At 37.1% G+C, this 23,604-nt stretch overlaps 1 protein-coding gene across 5 annotated transcripts in view; it reads left to right on the top strand.

Moving 5' to 3' along the window:
• LOC129483393 (ovostatin-like) overlaps nt 1-23,604 on the top strand; it is a 115,229-nt gene that overhangs the window by 40,979 nt on the left and 50,646 nt on the right. For 2 of the 5 annotated variants that reach the window (XM_055280717.2, XM_063640801.1), the window contains exons 3-9: nt 2,053-2,236; nt 2,708-2,864; nt 9,840-9,892; nt 14,857-14,877; nt 15,446-15,614; nt 16,315-16,399; nt 22,940-23,057. In XM_055280717.2, coding sequence (XP_055136692.2) covers nt 2,053-2,236; nt 2,708-2,864; nt 9,840-9,892; nt 14,857-14,877; nt 15,446-15,614; nt 16,315-16,399; nt 22,940-23,057 — 787 coding nt within the window. Of the gene's footprint in view, nt 1-849; nt 1,147-2,052; nt 2,237-2,707; nt 2,865-9,839; nt 9,893-14,856; nt 14,878-15,445; nt 15,615-16,314; nt 16,400-22,939; nt 23,058-23,604 lie in introns of those variants that run through there. The other 3 variants (XM_063640802.1, XM_063640803.1, XM_063640800.1) reach the window with 2 other exon arrangements.

Consider the following 23,604-nt stretch of genomic DNA (forward strand, 5'->3'; position numbering starts at 1 on the left):
CAAGTCATATAAAGAGAGGTTCTAGACAGAAGATTGAGCCCACAAATACACATGGAGAGATGAAAGGGTGTGGCACATTGCTGGTTTTTTCAGGGAAGAAAGCAGAACGTCTGTGGGCAAGCAGTGGGGGGCTAAAGATAGATAAGAACCTTAAGAAACTTTTTTTTCTAAAGAGTTTGGAATTTATCTTGTAGGTAATAGTGGACCATTGAAGGATTTTTAAAGAGGATATAATATAATTAACTTGAATTTTAGGAAAAAACAGTTGGTAAAATAGATTTCCTGCTGTTTTCAGTAAAAGGGCAATGTCAGAGGCACAGCCCGATGAAACCACTTTGTGATATGTGATAAAGTCACAGCAATCGTGAGATTGTTTTCTAAGAGCATCTTATTTAGTTAAAACTCTAAAGACAAAGAAACACAAAATACTTGGCAATAATTTTGGTAAAGGAAAAGAAGAAAATGAAATGCGAAAAAAGAAAAAGTAATGCTTCAATAAACTTTCCTACCAGGATACTTTTATATAAAAATATGTCGTATGGAAAATACAACATCTACAATTAGTAATAAAAAATACATGGTATTATTTATTTTTTTTTCAATTAGAGCTTCCTTAAGCCTTTATTATTTTTACATTGCTTCCATTGTAATAACTACACAGAACATTGCCAACCAGAAATTGGTACTGAGTTCTCAAAATAGATTTAGCTCTCAACCAAGAAATAATAGTGAGATACAAATTAATTTACAATAATTGAATTTACTGAAATGAGATTTAATTTGTTCTTGAAATTTTCACTCATAGGCATTGTAAATTATGTCTAGGAAATGCTGATGCAAGACTTGTAAATTAGATGACACACCTAATGACATGTAACACACTGGGAGGTGGCTAAAATTTAAACATGCCTTAAACTTTTAAGAATGACTCAGGAAATACTGGCAAAATCTCCTGCATGGATATATAGTCCCATACTCGGCTTCCCTGAATAGTGAGAACATCTGGGCTCCTAGCACACTGACCTGTACATGGATCTAGCAGACACGGCCTATTGACTTTTTCTTCATTCATTGGATCATGATGTGGAAGATAATACATCTGGGTGTTTTTCTCTTTCATCTGTCTCTTTCTCAGTCTCCAAACGTGTAAGTGATTACACAGTTTATTATTTCATGTGGAAGGCAAATAGAGCTTGGTATTAAAAATTCAGGCTGGGCACAGTGGCTCACGCCTGTAATCCCAGCACTTTGGGAGGCTGAGATGGGCGGATCACCTGAAGTCAGGAGTTCAAGACCAGCCTGGCCAACATAGTGAAACCCCGTCTTTACTAAAAATACAAAAATTAACCGGGTGTGGTAGCATGAGCCTGTAATCCCAGCTACTCTGGAGGCTAAGACTGGAGAATCGCTTAAACCTGGGAGGTGGAGGTTGCAGTGAGCGAAGATCGTGCCACTGCACTCCAGCCTGGGCGACAGAGGGAGACTCTGTCTAGAAAATAATAATAATAATTAAACATTACATTTTTATTGCAGTGATTTGATTTTAAATAATTTTATCATTTTACAATATAATCCAAAATATGCTCATGGGAATAGTAAATTTCAAATTTGAATGGCACCATCATCTCTGCCTCGTAGATATCCAGAATACTGAGTAAGAGCTGTAACAGTGCTGTATTTATGTTGAGGAAGAGGTGTCTGACAGCTGCTGGGGAAGGAACTGGATAAACAGTAGGCAAATATAAAACAGAATGTGCTGTGTCAGTTTGGGGGCAAAAGCATTGTATAAGAACACTGATGATGTTAACCTTTATAGAACTAATGACAAATTACCTGCTGATTTTTAATTGGGATTTCCTTTTTGACTTTTAAAAATTTAATTCATGGGCCAACATCTTTCTGTTTCATACAGATTTAGCCATTTGATGTATTTCTAACATTTAAGAATAACATACTTTTCTTAAACTGAAAAATTCTTCAATTAACACAATAATTGCTAAGTAACTAATTATTGACACATTCAATTGTAATGGTCTTGCTTGAATTTTGTAGGCAGTATGTTCTGCTGGTTCCTTCTGTTCTACAAGAAGGCTCTTTGGATAAAGCTTGTGCCCAGCTTTTTAATCTCACTGAATCTGTTGTTTTGACGGTCTCCCTCAACTATGGTGAGGTCCAGACCAAAATATTTGAAGAAAATGTTACTGGAGAAAATTTCTTCAAATGCATCAGCTTTGAGGTAAATACTTCTTTCTGCTTAATAGAGAAAAGAATATTACAGGTGCATGAACACCACCCACATAACTGACTTTTTAGGGACAGAGATCAGGCTATTTGACTGTATGTGTAAAGTTATTTTAACTTTTAAAAGAATAATATACTCCTCAGTATGAGATGATGTTAAGTACAGTCATAAATGGTAACAAGGGCAAGAGCCAAAACATTTGATTTTATGATAGAGAATTGTTGAAGGGAATAAGACATATAGAAAGAATGACTCTTTGCAGAAAAGGGAAGTTTTAAGAAAGGCAAAAGAATTCATTTAAATGGTTTGATAAGGAAGTGACAAAGCAAGAGAAATAAACAAGGTTGGTTATTGAAGAAATAGATATGACAAATGGTGAATTAAAACTTTTAGTGATACCAACACGCAGTGATAGAGATTTCTTAATAAAAAATCAGTTTCATGGAGTATTTATTTTTTCCCTAGGTTCCTCAGGCCAGATCTGACCCACTGGCATTTATTACATTTTCTGCTAAAGGAGCCACTCTCAACCTGGAAGAGAGGAGATCTGTGGCAATCAGATCCAGAGAGAATGTGGTCTTCGTACAGACTGATAAACCCATCTACAAGCCTGGACAGAAAGGTGAGTGTACCTAAATCAGGTTACCCTCAACTAATGTCACTTATATGATATTTGAATTGATGGTACACAATACAAGCTCAGAAATTTTATTGTATTAAATTTTATTAGAGAACCTGCTTAAAAATACAAAATAAAAATATAGATTACATAGCCTAAATGTTAGAGATTTCATTTCCAAGAGTCTGGGGTGGGGAGCCTCAGAAAGTGTATTTTTAAAGAGCACCTTATTCTTATTTTCTAATAATATCCATATTATTCTAATAATATTCTAATAAAATCCATATTATTCTAATAATATTCTAATAATATCCATATTATTCTAATAACATTCTAATCACATATTTGGGAATTTTGAATTTTAGTTTATGCAAACTTGCAAGCTTATGGTTGAAATAGAAATAAAACAGCAACAAAGTATGTCATGAACATGTAATGAGATACCTAGTGACTAGAGAATTGCCCAAGTAATAGAATAATCAGTGTGACGTTGAATTAAGCTGAAAAGCCTCCTCTCTTCTCCTGGGTGCAGAAGGAGTTGGTGAGTACAGATTACAGCAGTCAGAAGAAAGACTTTTCTGATGAGATGAATGGTACATAAAAAAGCACTGAGGTAGAGTTAATTAAAAAACCATGCCATAAAATGAGAAGTAGATAAACTTATTTGGAGTAAAGAAACCCAAATGTCCATCAGTGATAGACTGGATGAAGAAAATTTGGCACATATACACCATGGAATACTATGCAGCCATAAAAAAGGATGAGTTCATGTGTAGGGACATGGATGAAGCTGGAAACCGTCATTCTGAGAAAACTATCGCAAGGACAGAAAACCAAACACCGCATGTTCTCACTCATAGGTGGGAATCGAACAATAAGAACACTTGGACACAGGGTGGGGAACATCACACAACAGGGCCTGTCATGCAGTGGGGGGAGGGGGAGGGATAGCATTAGGAGGAATACCTAATGTAAATGATGAGTTAATGGGTGCAGCACACCAACATGGCACATGTATACATATGTAACAAACCTGCACGTTGTGCACAAGTACCCTAGAACTTAAAGTATAATAATTAAAAATAAAATAAAATGTGATATAATAAAAGAAAAAAAAAGGAAGGAAAAGAAGCTGCAGTGAATAGAAGAGTTAAAGGAAATCCCTGAATATAGAACTAAAGAGGCATTTTCATGTAGTTAAGTAACACCCATGAGGAGTCACTACAGATGTGGGGATCATGGCTTGAGGAGGCAGTCGTGGATGAACTGGGAATCACAGTAATCAGAGCCTGCTTAGGCACCAACACACTGTGATCCCAGAACAACACAAGCAGAGGGAGGTGAGGGATGTGTGCTGGAGATGGAGGAATGCACTGCATGCATTGTGCTATCCCCACCCTTCCACTCCTCTTCCCCTGACCCTCTGCCTCCCTCCCTCACTTCACAAAAGAGGGCATTCAGGTCAGTATTTAGGCACCAGAGAAAGACTGAAGGACTAGACAAGAAAGACAGGGCATGGCTGTACAGTTTGAGCTGGCACCAACAACAGCGGAACAAACATTACGAGAGCACGCATGCTGGGGTGGGAGGTGCTTATGAGGGGGAAGAGTATATGTGCTTGACATGAGAGGATGTCCAAGGAAGGCTTCTAGGATTCTTGCTAAGGAGAGCTCTAGAAGGCAGAGGTGGGGAAGGTGGCTGCTACTTCAAAGAGCACAGAAACAATAAAACTTAATTTAAGATTGCTTTTTTAAAATTTCTTATCCGTCCACAGTCTAGTAAAGAGTCTAATGCACAGAGGAAAGGTTATAACATAGCAAAGAAATTGAGCCAGGAGTCTTACACAATTGAGAGATACTCAGTTTTCAAAAAATTGATCATTACAATCTGAGATATAATGCCACAAATATTCATAATGTACTCAGCATCATGCTTCTTTTTGAATAAAAATGTGTGATATTAACTATGATTACTAAAATCTCATTGCACATTTAGTTTGTTGTTGCTTCATATGTGACCGCCACCTGCATTTTGATGTCTATATATGCATCTCTCCTCCTCCCTTTGAGAAATTACAGGAGATAGAAGATCAGTGCAGGCTAAAAATTTTATAGGGAACTATTGATGGCTACAGTATTGCAAATGTATCCATTTGAAACTCTAAAGAGAGGATGCAGAAATTGTCTAGATACCTTTCTGTAACTTTTTGTTCTTCAGCTTCATACATTTGTAATTAACACATTCTTTGAGTTCCTGGTTTGACCAGAAGTATTTGCCTGACTGAAAACTAGGTATTTGTTTGACTGGCGTTTCCTTAGTGTTATCACTTCTGCCCAAACGTGCCCAAGATCAAAGAAAAAGCACACAATGAAATTTAACTCCAAGATCAGAAATAAAGACAGGACAGCCAATTAGTTTGTCTGCTATCTTGTGGACAATGAGCACAAGGTAGCCCTTAAGAAATTTAGGGTAGGTTTTACCTGGTATAACTTTAGGTTGTAAGAAGTCCCTCCCCCAAAATAATCACCGACTACTCTTGTCTCTTGAAATTTTGTTTTAAGAGTTTAATTGCATTTGTTTAAAGCATTTATCCCTGCTACAACACAAGATTTAGAACAGTAAGGTATTTTCTTTATTTAAACGTTAATACATTTTAGTCTTTTTCTTGAAAATACATACTTATGGGTAAATCTATAAAAGATGCCAGGCACCTAAATAGAGAAAAAAGAATCGCCAAAATCTAAAATGTTTTTTAAGCTCTAAAATAAAACTCTTAAACTTCAGAGAATTATAGAGAGGAAGTTACTTTAATTTACCTACTAATCCAGAGAAAGCACTAGCATTCCCATTACCTAGAAAAAAAATATTGTGTATTGCTTACACTGACAACCACTGTCATTCTATGAAGAAAGTAGTTTTGTCCTGTTTTGAAAATTTTGTGCTATTTTGACAATTAGTGCACTAGAAATGTCTGTGAATTATGTAAATTTAAGTTATACGGCTTTGAAAGTTTATGATGTGAAAGCGTGTTTTTATCATCTCATTCTTGTATATAATTTTACTTAATGAAAACATTTTCCCCAATTTTTTAACTGACAGAAAACTTGAGTTTTCATAGTTTTAAAGCTGGCAAGTTGAGTACATTATCAGCTATTTATGCTATGGCTACATGAGGGCTATACTTTTATAGTAACACATGTAATCTCTTAACAAGATAACTCCTAAACAAATTAGTTTAAATTGAGATTTTCAAGAATACACCTTGCACACTAAGGGTACCCTACCTATAAAAGAAATAGGAATAAAAGTTATCTGTACATGACTTGATATGGTGCAGCTATCACAAATATTTTCTGGAGATTGACATAATTCTAAAACACCTATTGTAGCTTCTGTTAATTTTTTAAATTAGGGAAAATATATTATCTTTAAAGACATTCTACATGGAATATCCACATACAGATGCAAACACACAAGCCATGAATAGCATGTTTTTAGATTTGCGTGTGTAATTGATTTATAGTTCAACTTGTTTCTATCTCAGGGAATTTCTCTTAATTTTCTTTAATGAGCACAGGTTATTTTACATTAAACTACCATGAATTAAAATACTACCTAAACTATTTGACATTTTAGGAGACATTTATTCTTAATTCCATAAAAATCTGCCCTTCAAATAAACAGTAGATTATATGATAGTAAAACATGGGGTACAATCTTCATATTTTAATATGGTTTAAAAGTCCATTTGATTTACAACTTCCTCAACCCTTGCTATGTGGATATTGAACCCTGGATAATCTGATACACTGTAGCAATATAAAAGTGAAGAGTAATACAAAATTTATAAACGAGAAACTGACCAGGGAAGTTCACGTATTTATAATGCAATATATTAACTGCTATATAGTGGCATGAACACAATATGAAAAAGTATAGTAAACAGATAAAATAGAAAGTGACTAATTCTTCAGTCATTAAAAAATAAGTATATCAAAGAGGCTATTTAGAAATGCATTTAGAGAAAGAAGGGATAAGGTACTTGACTGATACACAAAGTCTTCAGCAAAACAGATTCTAGTTGTTTTTGGGAGAATTAAAGAAGGGCTATTCAAGCTTCCAATGTCAGGGTAGAAGGGAAAGCAGCCCCTCTGTGTGAGAAGGAAAGGGCTATTATAGAAATAACCGTGACAGAAGTAAAGTCAGTACTCATGATGAAATTACTGCAGGTAAGGGGTACTGTATAGCTTCAGGTTAGGGGGCTTGGTGGGAATGGCTGGAAAGGAGGCTGTGGTAGAAGGCCAGGTCAGAACTTCACAAAAAGTAATGTGTGACTTGCTACACATTAAGTTATGAAGACACTGACTTTTGTGCAATGTGAGGTGTTCATCAGAGAAGATTCAAGATAAGATTTAGTCTTCAGAAAGTAGCTCTGATAACCATAGAAAGATTAGCTAGGTTATGGCAACACAAATGGCAGTGATCCAGTTAGTGACAATTGTGAGAGTCCGAATAAAAGACGATTACATCTTGAACAAAGACAGGGACAGTTTTGGAGTTAAAGAGAAATCTTTTTGTTTGTTTGTTCTTTGAAAAGGAGTCTCACTTTGTCACCTAGGCTGGAGTGCAGTGGGGCAATCTCGGCTCACAGCAACCTCCACCTCCCAGGTTCAGGCAATTCTCCTGCCTCAGCCTCCTGAGTAGCTGGAATTACAGGTGTGTGCCACCAGGCCCATCTAATTTTTTTGTATTTTGTTATTAGAGAAGGGGTTTCACCATGTTGGCCAGGCTGGTCTCAAACTTCTGACCTTGTGATCTGCCTGCCTCAGCCTCCCAAAGTGCTGGGATTACAGGCGTGAGCCACCACGCCTGGCCAGAATTCAATTTTTAAATGACAAAGCTAACAAAGTAGGTGAAAAGATTAGAACTAGAGGGAAAAAATGTTTTAAGATAATTAAGCAGAGACCCGAATGAAGTGAGGATGTCTACCATGGGTGGGGAAAATCATTCTGGGCAAGAGAAATAGCAGATAATATCTTTAAGGTATGTTTTGATGTACAGTGTAATGTAAAGAGGGAATGAGAATGAGGGAATAAGAATGAGTCCAAAATTTCTAGCCTAAACACTTGGACAGAATTGTCATTTACTAAAATAAGGAAGTGTAGGGCAAGAGGAAATAAATCAGGATTACATTTTTGGGCACACAAAGGATGAGATATCTTTTAAATATTCAGGCAGATATGTCAAGTAGGAAGCAGTATGTTTATGAAACTTTAGGTAAGAAGAAAGGGCAGGGCCAGGCGCAGTTGCTCATGCCTGTAGTCCTAGCACTTTGGGAAGCCAAGGCAGGCAGATTACTTGAGCCTAAGCGTTCAAGATAAGCCTGGGCAACATGGCGAAACCCCATCTCTACTAAAAATACAAAAAAGTTAGCCAGGTGTGGTGGGGCAAGTAGTCGTAGCTACTTGGAAGGCTGAGGTGGGAGGATCACCTGAGCTTGGGAAGTCGAGGCTGCAGTGAACCAAGATTGCGCCACTGCACTGCAATCTGAGTGACAAGAGTGAGACTCTGTCTCAAAAAAGAAAAAAAGAAAGAAAAAAGAAACGGCTGAAGATGTGAATGAAGAACCATCAATGTAGAGATCACATTTAAACCATGCGATATGATGGGATCAGCATTTCTCAGCCAATCTTGTGAATCCTGTGATAGCCAAACAGCAAGTCTTTTTTTAAAAAAAAAAAAAAATTCAGAATTTGACACCCATACTCGCACATACATATGAATATAATTATGAAATAGTTTATCAAATAAAGACTTTAAAAATTAATGTGTGTATAAATGGATTGAAGCCAGGAGAGGTCAATAATCTGGAAGAATAAGATTAACAAAGTTGAACTCTAAATGAACCTGAAAACACAAAGAGAAAGTATATATAGACAGATGAAAACAGAGTCTTGTCATCAACAATTGACATTTTTTCCAAAATACAATAGCTCTGCTATGATGACCAATACCAATTTTGGCATGAATCTTCATTTCCCTTAAAGCATGTCAAAATTTCCCATGACAGCTAAGCAGTAGAAAGGAAGACCATTAGCCAGGTGACATTCTATGACAGCAACCAGAAAGTCATTAGATGACATCAACAGGAATAAATTTTCTGAAACTAGTGGCATCTAAAATAATAATTTCTCTCTTTTGAATTAAAATGCAAGATAAAAATGTTTTGTTGGAGTTGTGAATTAGGAAGTTACTTATTTCCCTTCTCAAGCCATGTGGAAGATGAGAGGTCGCCACTATAGACACCTAGAGGGAGAGAGGCAACCTCAGAGCAAAAAAGAAATCGAGTGTTTTGTGAGAGGAATAGGGGCAGAGAGAAACATCTTCAAAAGAGAATGAATTTTACTGACTGGATAGTAACATGAGTTTGACAAGGTCCATCAGGCTGAGAACCAACTCGGGGACGGGACACAGATGGATAAGAATGTGAGAGTGGGAGAATATAGCTGATTGCAGGTGCTTCCACTGCGGGTTAAGGGAATAAGGGTATTGGTTGTTGAAGGATACACAGAAAAGGCACATCCTGAATAAGTATGCATGCAATCTCTGTGAGGAATGGTACTAACAGTTAAGTGACCTGCCTCCTCTGTCTTTCATTTCTTTAATGAAGTCATTAGGCAGCCTGAGCATATGCTGTGAGAATGCATAAGAGGAGAAAGAGAAGGAAGGGATGGAAGTACAAAAGAAAGACAAGAAGTTCTTTTACTGAACCCTTTCTTGGCAGTATTAACTTAATAAGCTCAACCTGATAACCCCAGGATCCAATATGTATTACATAAGCTGTGCATGGAACTCCTCATCACAGATGGTAGTAACCTAGTGCTTTTTGATTCACCTAAGTTAATCAATTTAGGAAGAAAGCTGTGATGACACAAAAGTTAAATACTTTCTTTACATCATCTTTCTTTCTTTCTTCAGTGATGTTTCGAGTTGTGTCTCTGGACGATCATTTGAAACCAGTTGATGAAATGGTAAGTTATAGCTAGAAATAGGTATTTGTGCGTGGTTTTGCTTCTTAAAATTAATCCATGAAAATGAGGCAGGCCAGTCTTAGTTATTGGTTTTACATTCTTATTAGCCTATGTATTCCTCCCTTGCCATCAAACTTTTTCCTTTTTTCTTTTTCCTCACTCTGTCTCTCTGTGGTCAACACAATTAAACATATTTCCTAATAACAAATAAAAGTCTGTAATTTACTGAATCCTTACCACTTATAAAAGCACTGTGCTAGGTAAGCCGAGACCCAAAGATACAGAAGATACTCTTGCTGTCCCCAGAATGATTACATTAGAACAGAGGTTGTTGGAGAAGAATACAAATGAAGCAACATGCATGACTATATTCCTGACATCTGGAAGAATAGGATATGGCAGATAGTAGGCTAGTAATATTATACCATTATTAAATTATGTATTGAGTGAATGAGTAATGTTATATAGATTGAATATTTTATTTATTTATGTATTTTAGAGATGGAGTCTTGCTCTGTTGCCCAGACTGGAGTGCTGTGGTGCGATTATAACTCACCAGCCTTAACTTCTGGGCTCAAGCGATCCTCCTGTCCCAGCCCCCCAAGTAGCTTGGACTACTGGCAGCACCATCATGCCCAGCTAATTTTTTTTACTTTTTGTGGAGATGGGGTTTTGCTATGTTGCCCAGGCTGTTCTCAAACTCCTGACCTCAAGCAGTTCTCTTGCCTTGGCCTCCTAAAGTGCTGACATTACAGGCATGAACCAGTGAGCCAAGCCAAAATAATACTTTATAATGACTGAATGAGTGAATTACATAACCAGTGAATGAAAGCATTATGGCTGCTTCGCATTTGGAGTTACCAGGAGAGCTATTATCTTAGATCAACTTCTCCAGAATTAGATTCTGAGAGAGGGAAAAACGGACAACTGAATTATTAAGAAAGTGCTGCTGGGAGAAACCAATAAGAGAGTGGAGAGAAGCAGGACAGGGGAGGGGAGGAAGCCAAGCATGGGTGCAATCAACTGATTTTGGGCAAAGTCTTCAGCCTGACTGGCAGGAAGCTCCGGAGCATAAATTACACTTCAGAGTTTGTTCCACTTTAGGAACCAAAGCGGGGCTTTTGTACTCCAGCATCAGGCAGTTATTGGCTCTGGGCACCACCCGACATAGGAGTAAACCCCTAGGAACTTGCCAGGAGGCTCCAAAACAGGCCTCTCAAAAAGTTCACAGGTGAAAGCTGTTAGAAATAAAACACAATGGAGCTGGGGGTGGTTGGAAAGAACCAGAAAAAGGGATCTAAGGGGGAAGCATTGGCCATGCCTGATACAGATGTCACGGGGTAGGTGAAATCAAGACACTCGTTAGGGAACAGAGATTACCAGATGTATAAATTAGGCCTAGAAGATACTATAGGCAGAGAGAAAATGTTAGTGAAGGCATGTGGGTAGACAATCAAGAGGATTTAGGGAATAGTCGTAACCCAGCTTTGCTGAAACTTATAACAAATATAGAAAGTCATGTTGAAGGGCTGGGCGCAGTGGCTCACGCCTGTAATCCCAGCACTTTGGGAGGCCAAGGCAGGCGGATCACGAGGTCAGGAGATCGAGACCATCCTGGCTAACACGGTGAAACCTCATCTCTACTAAACACACAGAAAATTAGCTGGGCATAGTGGCAGGCACCTGTAGTCCCAGCTATTCGGGCTGGGGCAGGAGAGTGGCGTGAACCCGGGAGGTGGAGCTTGCAGTGAGCCGAGATTGCGCCACTGCACTCCAGCCTGGGCGACAGAGCGAGACTCCATCTCAAAAAAAAAAAAAAAAAAAAGAAAAAAAAAGAGTCATGTTGAAAAACGATTTGGAAAGGAGACTTGGTGCCATGTTGTGAAGGCACTTGAATTACGGTTGGTCACAGAGGAGCAGTTTGTGTGTAGAGCAGAGAAATAACTTGACTGGGGATGTGTTCCAGGACCCCTTCCAATTTTTCCAGATATTGTTCTTTATTTACACAGGGATAGTAAAGGGGGAAGTGTTGCTACCCATTAGGGAAAGTGACGCTGCCTCACTTTCCCTAATGGGAAATTCAGAGAAGTTACTTCATAGATACTGATGTGCAGGTAAGGAACTAAATACATAGCGGGAACATGGTGATGGTAGTCTAAGACAGTATTTCAGCAGAAGACTACAATCTCGCTAGAGACAATCTGAGAACAAAGGTGATTCACAGTGAAAACTGTCAAAAGACAACGAATCATGACCTGGAAAAGACTGAAGTCTTTACAACAGGATACTTGAAAAATTTCATTTCATGTAGTTTAGAAACCTGTTAGAACTAAGGATTCTTTTGTGGTCTCAGGTCAATCTATCAACTGAGTGCAGTTACAAAGAAGCTTCTTAAGCTTACAGAAGCTGTGCAGATGGTTTCCCTGTTACTGCCTTTTCCTCCCCCTAAATTGTACTTCATCCTTAAGACATCGTCACTTTTAATCCACCTCCTTTCCCCATCTTCTATAGTTATGCTACATTCACTAGAATGTTGCTTAATTTTAATTTCCAGAGCAGGAATCTAATTTTTAGTGCCCCAAAGACCTTGTATTAATCTAAATCTGAAATCACTTCCATAAGATAGCATGTGCTTCCTGTTCTCCTTGGTTCATGGTTGAAGCTTCTGTTTCTAAGAATGCAACTCCTCTATTTAACCAAAGCAGTGAGAATTTCTACTGCAATCCTTTGACAATCATCCTTGATTGGAAGCACCATGGGGAAGTAAAGGGCTTCTTGAAAATCAAAGCAGCTGCAACATTATCGTAACTCCCTTATTAGTTCTCACCCCCCATTGTTGACTTATTATTGTCAATTAGGCCAAATATGATTATCCAACTCCCTGCTTTAGTAATAACTATGTTTGCATAAGAACAGGATTAATGGACTGTTCCTTCAAATATGGGTCATAGATAAGAAGATCATTTGTACCAAATGTTTATGGCAAGGAATTTCCATGGCACAACAAACTGCATGTGCTTATGTATACAGATGGAAATTGATGTAGCATTTCCAAAAATGATGGCAGCTAAGAGACTATGTGGTTTTATCTTTCCAAGCCAGTGTTTCTAATTGTTGGACATTATCTGGCTCAGTATTCCATTTAAATAAATAGATTCAATGCATGACTGGCCTATGAGATTTGGGCATTCATAATAAATTTGACTACATAATAAAAATACAGTAATGATGCAACTGAGCTCATTATCAAATGAGCCAAGATATAGAGCATATACCTAGTTTCTTCTGCCCAAATCTTACATCAGTCTTTTCTTTCATTTTCTGCAATTTCATTACTGATGGTGCCTTTCTTTTCCTTTAGGTCAGTGTTTTGTAGAATATTCAAACATATTTTTTCCAGAAAGTTTCATTTGCATCAAGAAGTTTCAGATCTTTATTTAAACTGATCGTAAGACCTGGAACTACTTGTCCTCTAAAAAGAGGCCCTGTGTAAGAACAGGGAGAGATAGTATGAACCAAAAGGGGTCGTGAAGGAGTTGTTGTATTGGTTCTTGGCTGGTTTATACAAGATTTAGTGCAGACAGTCATTAGTGACTAGAGCAGAATCAGCCTCATTTTAGTAATTGTTTTTAGAGAAAAATCAAGCAGCTTAGAACAATGAAAATGTGATTTTACTAGGTTCTTGTTCACTAGTTTTTTGAAATAGACCAAGCTCAGTTTAAAAAAAAAACTAAAAAAAAAAGACAAATTAAGTAATAAAAACTAAATTTGTTGAACACAGTTGAAGCCATCTGCATTGGAAGTATTACAAATAGCAAACAAAAAGGGATAGTACTCTAGGTTCATTTCTCATTATTAGAATCTCATCCAAATGGTTAATGTCTTCCCATGGCACCTTTGGGTAATATATTCTTCATTTTCTTCCTATGAGGAAATCTCATGAGAAGCTCTACCTCTCTCTTAATGCTTGAGTTAATGATGCAGCAGTAGCTTTCTTCAATACCATCTCAATATTTCATCAAGATTCAATTCCATGAATTTAGAATAACTAGAATAACAAGTGGAGCCCTTAATTCAACAGTTATATTTCTCAGTTCCAAGAATTCTGGACAAGGTTTATGAATCCTGTTCCTATCTCCAGACACATTATGTTTTATTAGTGAATGAATGCTGCAATTAGTGGGAAGGAGCACTTAGCAACTTGGGGAGTGGGCAAAGGACCCCACGTACTCATTTTTAAAATTTTCATCGGCCTATTCACATGAGGGCTTCTGGCCTAGGAGTCTTTAATTTCAACTTGTTAGTTTTAAGGTCCTGAGAGAAAGCACTAAGAGATGAAAATCAAACTGCTGACTCTATAGGTTTAGCGGGGGGTAAGAGTGGTAAACACTGGAGAGAATTGAGAGGAGATACAAAGAGGTAGAAGGAGAAGGAAGGAGAGAAGACTCGGCAAGGGAAACTTGGGCAAACGTCTACATTTATTTACTTGTCTGATAAGGAAATGGTGGAAGATAGGAATGGTCAAAAATCTAAGACAAAAAAATTGGTGCTAGATATAGAAATCAAAATTGAAGCATTTCAAAAAGAGGCAACCAGCAGTGTAAAACATTGCAGCTGTCAGAGTGAAGACTGACCACAAATTTGTCAATAAGGAAGTTATTATTCATCTAAGAGGGCTTTTTTATTATATTGGAGAGACCCAAGGGCAGGGTTGCTTACTGAGACTGTAGGGTGTGTGTTGTAAAAGAGAGAGAAGTAAATGAAAATTCTTGAAAACTAGGCAGATGAGTTTCAATCTAATCAATAGATATTCAAACTTTCAGTCAGAAATCAATATTTGTTTGGGTTGTCCTAAATGTGTTTCTGTTTCTTTGCTTAATAATAGATTTATAATTAACCTCTTCACTCATCTAGAAAAAAACCCTTGAGTTTACATATTGACATTATTTTTATTTTTATTTCAGTATCCAGTGATCACCCTTCAGGTAAGATAACTGCTAGTTGAAGAATTCTTTTCTTATTTTTTGAACATCTCTCCAAACCTCAAAACCAAAAGGCAGCTCACATGAAGATTGTCTACTTAAATTGTCACAGAATTATTAATTTCATGTAGACAGCTTCAAGAGGACAGAAACAGGTTTCTGCCCCCACCACCATGTGATTCATATTAGCATGCACCCATTAATATAAACAATAACAATATAGGCTAGTATGATTGTGTTTAATGCTTAGTTATTGAATGTATATAAATGTATACTTAATTTTTTATGCACTGGGTATAAAATATGGCTCGCCCTTAAGAAATCAGAGATTAACAGAAAATAAATGTAAAAAAATCACAGCGAGCTTTAAAATATACTAAGTGCTATAATATGCATCTATGTGACTGTGACCCCAGATAGGAGAGTAACCAATTCTCCTTGGGGAATGTGAGAACACACTCATGTTTTGAATCCTAAGTAAATTAGAATCCTAAGTAGGAAACACCTTGCTGAAATTTTATAATGAATAAAAGCACCCAGCATGCAACAAAATATACTTTCTTATTCTCAGGATCCAGAAGGCAATCGAATACAACAGTGGGTGAACGAGGACTCTGTGGGAGGGATTCTACAACTCTCCTTCCAGTTAATCTCAGAGCCCATCCTCGGATGGTATGAAATAACCGTGGAGATGCTCAATGAGAAGAAAACATATCGCTCCTTCTCTGTGGAAGAATATGGTAAATAATAGCAATGAACATATTACCTATTAATAAAAAATTACAAAACCTTTCCAATTTTGCAAGGGCAGGATTATTAAATAATGAATTCTCAAGTGAATATCTCTTCCTTTCCTCTTTCCTTGTCCTCTGTTACTATTTTAGGGTCCTCCATCTACTCTGATTTTTATCTCCTAGTTCAGCCCATAATCTTCCTGCAATTCTCTGTTAACCTAGTCTTATGTCTTCTATTTTCCTCTTGTAGTATCTGGATTCTATTTTATATGATAGTTTCTGGGATGTAATGCACTTATGAGAAGAATGGAATTAACATTAGTCACATGTTAGCCATTAGTCCCTTTATATTTTCTCCTAAAATCTTCATAAAATTTCTATTGTAGTATCATTATTACTATTTTAAAGAGGAAGATATTGAGAAACACTTTCCCAAGTTCAACACCTGAAAAGTGATCAATTTGGAATTCAAAATATGCATTTTTCTATCCAATTCCAAAATCTGGTCTTAGGCACTTCAGTGTCCTCCTCACACTGTTTATTAATGGCAAACGTAAGCAAAGGCCGATGGTTTGTAAAGGAGAAACAATTGTTTTGTATGAATGTATTTATGTTAATATGTATTTATGTTAATAATAGTTATGTTAATAATGTATAATATATACATTATAATATAATATGTATATATTTTATTTTTTACTGGCAGTGTTACCCAAATTTCAAATGACTGTGGATGCACCAGAAAATATCTTAGTTGTGGACTCTGAATTCAAAGTGAATGTCTGCGCCTTGTAAGTTGAAATTGTACACAATAGAATAATGTATTCATAGAAAGATATTAGAATGGGATAGATGGCTAAAAAGAAGTAAAATATAAATGTGTAGAAGGTAAGGGAAAAAGAAGGTGTGAAATTATTTTGCTGATTTTATGAATTCTTCCATGCATCTATAATTCTTTTAATGCATGTTATGACACGTGGTTTTATGTAACAGTTGAAGACAACTGACTACTATGTTTCTTACATCGTAAGATAACATTGTTTTGCACCAGCCAATACGGTAGCCACTGACCACATGTGGTTATTTAAGTTTTAATTAAAGCTAAATTTTCAGTTGTGTTAGCCACATTTCAAGCTGTCACATGTGACTAGTGGCCATTGAATTGGAGAGCATAGACATAAAACATAGAACATTCCATCTCCCAGAAATTTCCATTGGACAATATCTTCTGTTTATGATGACTTCTCAATTCAATCTTTATGTATTACATGATTATAAAAGAAAACTGAAGCTCAAGATGTATCACAGAGAAAACTGCTATAAGAGTTACAAGTGGCTCTAGGGTAATGGCGGGGCACTGTGTGGAGGATACTAAGGGCAGACAGGGACTTAGGGGCAAATAGTGAGGATTAGTGTGTGGCAGGAGTAGCAGTGAAGCAGATCAGGTTGTTTTCCCCTCTTCTTGTCACTAAGTTAAGCAACATTCATAGAGTTTATATAACCAGCAAAGAGAGCCAGGGTGCAAACATAAAACTTTGTCTCCTCAGACCTGATGTGAGGAGTCATTCTTTCCCTGACTCATGTGTACTACTTTTCCTTTTAATTTTGCATAATTAAAAATAAAAAGTGACCTGGTAATTTCTAGTTATTAGGAGAGCTTCATTACAGTAATCTAAAATTCCATGCCAAACGTTAAGGTGAAAGCTTTGCCTGTCCTCCTTCTTGTGTCTACTTTAGGCTGGAAGTCTTTAAGAGTCAAGAAGAAGCATGACTAACTTTTTGATGTCACTACCTTGTGCTTCACCTCCAGAGTTGGAGTGGGAGAATACAGAAAAGGCAGAGACTGAAAAGTCTCATTGTAGTTGGGTCATAGAGGCAGGGAATTGCCAGCATTGCTGGAAAATCCCCTGAGTAACAGAAATCCCCAAAGCCCAAATGTCTAGGTACTTCCCTGTCACCGTGGCTGTGTGTTGGCTCCTGTGTCATTTTTACTGGAGAAGTATTGCATAAGCAAAATAAAGCACTCTAGGACAAGCCAGCTGGGAATCCCAAAACACAAGCATGAATCACTAAATGGTTGAAGATTCTAATGACTTAAAATCAAGGTATTAAACAAACAAAAAAAAGAGCAATATATACCTGAGAAAACTGCTGAACATCAATCAGAAAAAAATTTAGAAGTAAGTAAGATTTATGTACTCAGATATGAGTCAATAGTGTAACTTTAAAAATAATTAAAGACCTTGGAATTAAGCATATTATTAATTTAAAATATATGTGTGGAAAGGCTGACTAGAAGGATGGATGATGCTTAAGAGAGAATTAGTAATTTGGAAGACGAAATTGAGAAACTGTCATAAAACGTAGCCCAGAGGAATCTACTGATATTCCTTACAAGCAATTTTGTTCTTTGCTCTTTCTATCTATTTAAAATTTTTTTTATTATACTTTAAGTTCTAGGATACATGGGCACAATGTGCAGGTTTGTTACATATGTATACATGTGCCATGTTGCTGTGCTGCACCCATTAACTCATCATTTACATTAGGTATATCTCCTAATGCTAACCCTCCCTTCTCCCCTCACCCCACAACAGGCCCCAGTGTGGGATGTTCCCCACCCGGTGTCCAAGTGTTCTCATTGTTCAATTCCCACCTATGGGTGACAACATGCAGTGTTTGGTTTTCTGTCCTTGGGATAGTTTGCTGAGAATGATGGTTTCCAGCTTCCTCCATGTCCCTACAAAGGACATGAACGCATCCATCTTTATGGCTGCATAGTATTCCATGGTGTATATGTCCATCTATCATTGATGGACATTTGGGTTGGTTCCAAGTCTTTGCTATTGTGAATGGTGCCGCAATAAACATATGTGTGCATGTGTCTTTATAGCAGCATGATTTATAATCCTTTGGGTATATACCCAATAATGGCATGGCTGGGTCAAATGGTATTTCTAGTTCTAGATCCTTGAGGAGTCGCCACACTGTCTTCCACAGTGGTTGAACTAATTTACAGTCCCACCAACAGTGTAAAAATGTTCCTATTTCTCCACATCCTCTCCAGCACCTGTTGTTTCCTGACTTTTTAATGATTGCCATTCTAACTGGTGTGAGATGGTATCTCATTGTGGTTTTGATTTTCATTTCTCTGATGGTCAGTGATGATGAGCATTTTTTCATGTGTCTGTTGGCTGCTTAAATGTTTTCTTTTGAGAAGTGTCTTTTCATATCCTTTGCCCACTTTTTGATGGGGTTGTTTGCTTTTTATTGTAAATTTGTTTAAGTTCTTTGTAGATTCTGGATATTATTAGCCCTTTGTCAGATGGGTAGATTGTAAAAATTTTCTCCCATTCTGTAGATTGCCTGTTCACTCTGATGGTAGTTTCTTTTGCTGTGCAGAAGCTCTTTAGTTTAATTAGATCCCATTTGTCAATTTTGGCTTTTGTTGCCATTGTTTTTGATGTTTTAGTTGTGCAGTCCTTGCCCATGCCTATGTCCTGAATGGTATTGCCTAGGTTTTCTTCTAGGGTTTTTATGGTTTTAGGTCTAACATTTAAGTCTTTAATCTGTCTTGAAATAATTTGTGTATAAGGTGTAAGGAAGGGATCCAGTTTCAACTTTCTACATATGGCTAGCCAGTTTTCCCGGCACCATTTATGAAGTAGGGAATCCTTTCCCCATTTCTTGTTTTTGTCAGGTTTGTCAAAGATCAGATGGTTACAGATGTGTGGTATTATTTCTGAGGGCTCTGTTCTGTTCCATTGGTCTATATCTCTGTTTTGGTAGCAGTACCATGCTGTTTTGGTTACTGTAGTCTTGTAGTATAGTTTGAAGTCAGGTAGTGTGATGCCTCCAGCTTTGTTCTTTTGGCTTAGGATTGTCTTGGCGATGCGGGCTCTTTTTTGGTTCCATGTGAACTTTAAAGTAGTTTTTTCCAATTCTGTGAAGAAAGTCATTGGTAGCTTGATGGGGATGCATTGAATCTATAAATTACCTTGGGCAGTATGGCCATTTTCACGATATTGATTCTTGCTATCCATGAGCGTGGAATGTTCTTCCATTTGTTTGTATCCTTTTTTATTTCGTTGAGCAGTGGTTTGTAGTTCTCCTTGAAGAGGTCCTTCACATCCCTTGTAAGTTGGATTCCTAGGTATTTTATTCTCTTTGAATCAATTGTGAATGGGAGTTCGCTCATGATTTGGCTCTCTGTTTGTCTGTTATTGGTGTATAGGAATGCTTGTGATTTTTGCACACTGATTTTGTATCCTGATACTTTGCTGAAGTTGCTTATCAGCTTAAGGAGATTTTGGGCTCAGACGATGGGGTTTTCTAGATATACAGTCATGTCATCTGCAAACAGAGACAATTTGACATCCTCATTTCCTAACTGAATACCCTTTATTTCTTTCTCCTGCCTGATTGCCCTGAATAAAGGGCATTCAGTTAGGAAAAGAGGAAGTCAAATTGTCTCTGTTTGCAGATGACATGATTGTATATTTAGAAAACCCCATCATCTCAGCCCAAAAACTCCTTAAGCTGATAAGCAACTTTAGCAAAGTCTCAGGATACAAAATCAATGTGCAAAAATCACAAGCATTCCTATACACCAATAACAGACAAACAGCCAAATAATGAGCAAACTCCCATTCAGAATTTCTACAAAGAGAATAAAATACCTAGGAATCCAACTTACAAGGGATGTGAATGACCTCTTCAAGGAGAACTACAAACCACTGCTCAAGGAAATAAGAGAGGACACAAACAAACGGAAAGACATTCCATGCTCGTGGATAGGAAGAATCAACATCGTGAAAGTGGCCATACTGCCCAAAGTAACTTAATAGATCCAAAGCTATTCCCATCAAGCTAATATTGACTTTCTTCACAGAATTAGAAAAAAGCTACTTTAAATTTTATATGGAACTGAAAAAGAGCCGTATGGCCAAGACATTCCTAAGCAAAAAGAACAAAGCTAGAGGGCCAGGTGACGTGGCTCACACCTGTAATCCCGGTACTTTGGGAGGCTGAGGTGGCTGGATCACCTGAGGTCAAGAGTTTGAGATTATCCTGGCCAACATTGTGAAACCCTGTCTCTACTAAAAATGCAAAAATTAGCTGGGCTTGGTGGCACGTGCCTGTAGTCCCAGCTACTCGGAGAGGCTGAGGCAGGAGAATGGCGTGAACCCGGGAGGCGGAGGTTGCAGTGAGCCGAGATTGCACCACTGCACTCCAGCCTGGCAACAGAGCGAGACCCTGTCTCAGGAAAAAAAAAAAAAAACAAAGCTGGAGACATCATGCATCATGCTACCTGACTTCAAACTATACCACAAGGCTATAGTAACCAAAACAACATGGTACTGGTACCAAAACAGCATGGTACTGGTACCAAAACAGATATATAGACCAATGGAACAGAGCAGTGGCTTCAGAAATAACACCACACATCTACAACCGTTTGATCTTTGACAAACCTGATGAAAACAAGCAATGGGGACAGGATTCCCTATTTAATAAATGGTGCTGGGAAAACTGGCCAGCCATATGCAGAAACTGGAAGTGGACCCCTTCCTTACACCTTATACAAAAATTAACTCAAGATGGATTAAAGATTTAAATGTTAGACCTAAAACCATAAAAACCCTGGAACAAAACCTAGGCAATACCATTCAGGACATAGGCATGAGCAAATACTTCATGACTAAAACACCAAAAGCAATTGCAACAAAAGCCAAAATTGACAAATGGGATCTAATTAAACTAAAGAGCTTCTGCACAGCAAAAGAAACTATCATCAGAGTGAACAGGCAACCTACAGAATGGGAGAAAAATTTTGCAACCTATCCATCTTACAAAGGGCTAATATCCAGAATCTATAAGGAACTTAAACAAATTTACAAGAAAAGGCAAACAACCCCTATCAAAAAGTGGGCAAAGAATATGAACAGGCACTTCTTAAAAGAAGACATTTATGCAGCCAACAAACATGAAAAAAAGCTCATCATCACTCGCCATTACAGAAATCCAAATCAAAACCACAATGAGATACCATCTCATGCCAGTTAAAATGGCAATCATTAAAAAGTCAGGAAACTACAGATGCTGGAGAGGATGTGGAGAAATAGGAACACTTTTACACTGTTGGTGGGAGTCTAAATTAGTTCAACCACTGTGGAAGACAGTGTGGCCATTCCTCAAAGATCTAGAACCAGAAATACCATTTGACCCAGCAATTGCATTATTGGGTATATACCCAAAGGATTATAAATCATTCTACTATAAAGACACCTGCACACGTACATTTATTGGAGCACTATTCACAATAACAAAGACTTGGAACCAACCCAAATGACCATCAATGTTAGACTGGATAAAGAAAATGTGGCACATATACACCATGGAATACTATGCAGCCATAAGAAAGAATGAGTTCATGTCCTTTGCAGGGACATGCATGAAACTGGAAACCATCATTAGCTGCAAACTAACACAGGAACAGAAAACCAAACACCACATGTTCTCTCTTCGAAGTAGGAGTTGAACAATGAGACCATATGGGCACAGGGAGGGCAACATCACACACCAGGGCCTGTCGGGGGTTGGGGGCAAGGGGAGGGATAGCATTAAGAGAAATACCTAATGTAGATGATGGGTTGATGGGTGCAGCAAACTACCATAGCACATGTATACCTATGTAACAAACCTGCACATTCTGCACATGTATCCCAGAACTTAAAGTATAATAAAGAAAAAAATAAACAGTTTTACTTCTTCCTTTCCAAAACAAAAAACAAAACAAACAAAAAAAAAGAAATTACCCCAAAATCTGATGGCTTAAAATGACATTTATAAAAAATAAATAAATAAAATTTACACTTTAAAAGTAAAAACCATAAAATATGCTCATAATAGCAGTTTAAAAACAAAAAAACTAAAAGAAGCAAAATTTTATTTTATTCTATTTTTTGTTTTTCAATACTCCATTGCTATCAGTATGCAAAAAATATTATTTTTAATGAAATAATGACTAATGTATTTTTTCTTTACTATTAGTTTTTTTGTTTACATTGTATTTTAGTGACTTAGATATATGACTTCTACATGCCTATTTCAACCTTTTTAATTAAAATATATCTTTGCCTAAAGCATTCAACTCAATTTTAGTCAGTACCATTGTTTTAGATTTCCTCCAGAAAATAAAATTTACTGTAACTAGCTATTTAAATGTTGTTACAGTGCTGGTTTCAACTACTAAATAAAGGTTTCAAAACCCTATACAGATTAAAAATGACTTTGACCTCTGTAATTGTGTTGTTATATTCTTCTATTAGCTATACCTATGGTGAACCTGTGGACGGGAAGGTCCAACTTAGTGTGTGCAGAGAATCTACTGCGTATCATTCATGTGCTCATCTTATCAGTACACTCTGTAAAAATTTTACCATTCAGGTAAGAGGTATATCAGCAAAATTATAAATAGGTTTGCACTAACCTTTTATCCTCACCTTCCATTTACCTTCCTTTCTTCATGTTTCCCTCTTTACAGTTAAAATATATACTTTTATTCTATATTTCTATTCCTATTTGTAAACTTCATATTCCTCTTTTGTCATGCCAAGTTTCATTTTCTATTGACTGACAAAAAGCAAATTATAGTATCAGAAACTGAGTAGTAAATTTCAATTCTCAATTAAAAATGCATTTGGTTTCATATCAAAATCTACACCCTATCAGTTTACTGGGAACATATGTCCTGTTCTTTATTTTATACTTTGTGGATTTAGTCAGGGAGATATGATGATGTTTCTGTGTATTCAAGAGTATTAGATGCATAATTATTTTCCTCTCAACCTATTCTCACTGGAAATAAGTGTATACAGGAGCTGCAGATGGGAACCCTATCAGTCAGGTTCTTAACCACTAAAGAGAAGAATCAGCTTCTCCAAACTGACAAAGGAGGAATTTCCTAAAAGATCTACTTGGAAGGTTTGAGAAC

The sequence above is a fragment of the Symphalangus syndactylus genome, chromosome 5, assembly GCF_028878055.3.
Source record: "Symphalangus syndactylus isolate Jambi chromosome 5, NHGRI_mSymSyn1-v2.1_pri, whole genome shotgun sequence".
NCBI lineage: Eukaryota > Metazoa > Chordata > Mammalia > Primates > Hylobatidae > Symphalangus > Symphalangus syndactylus.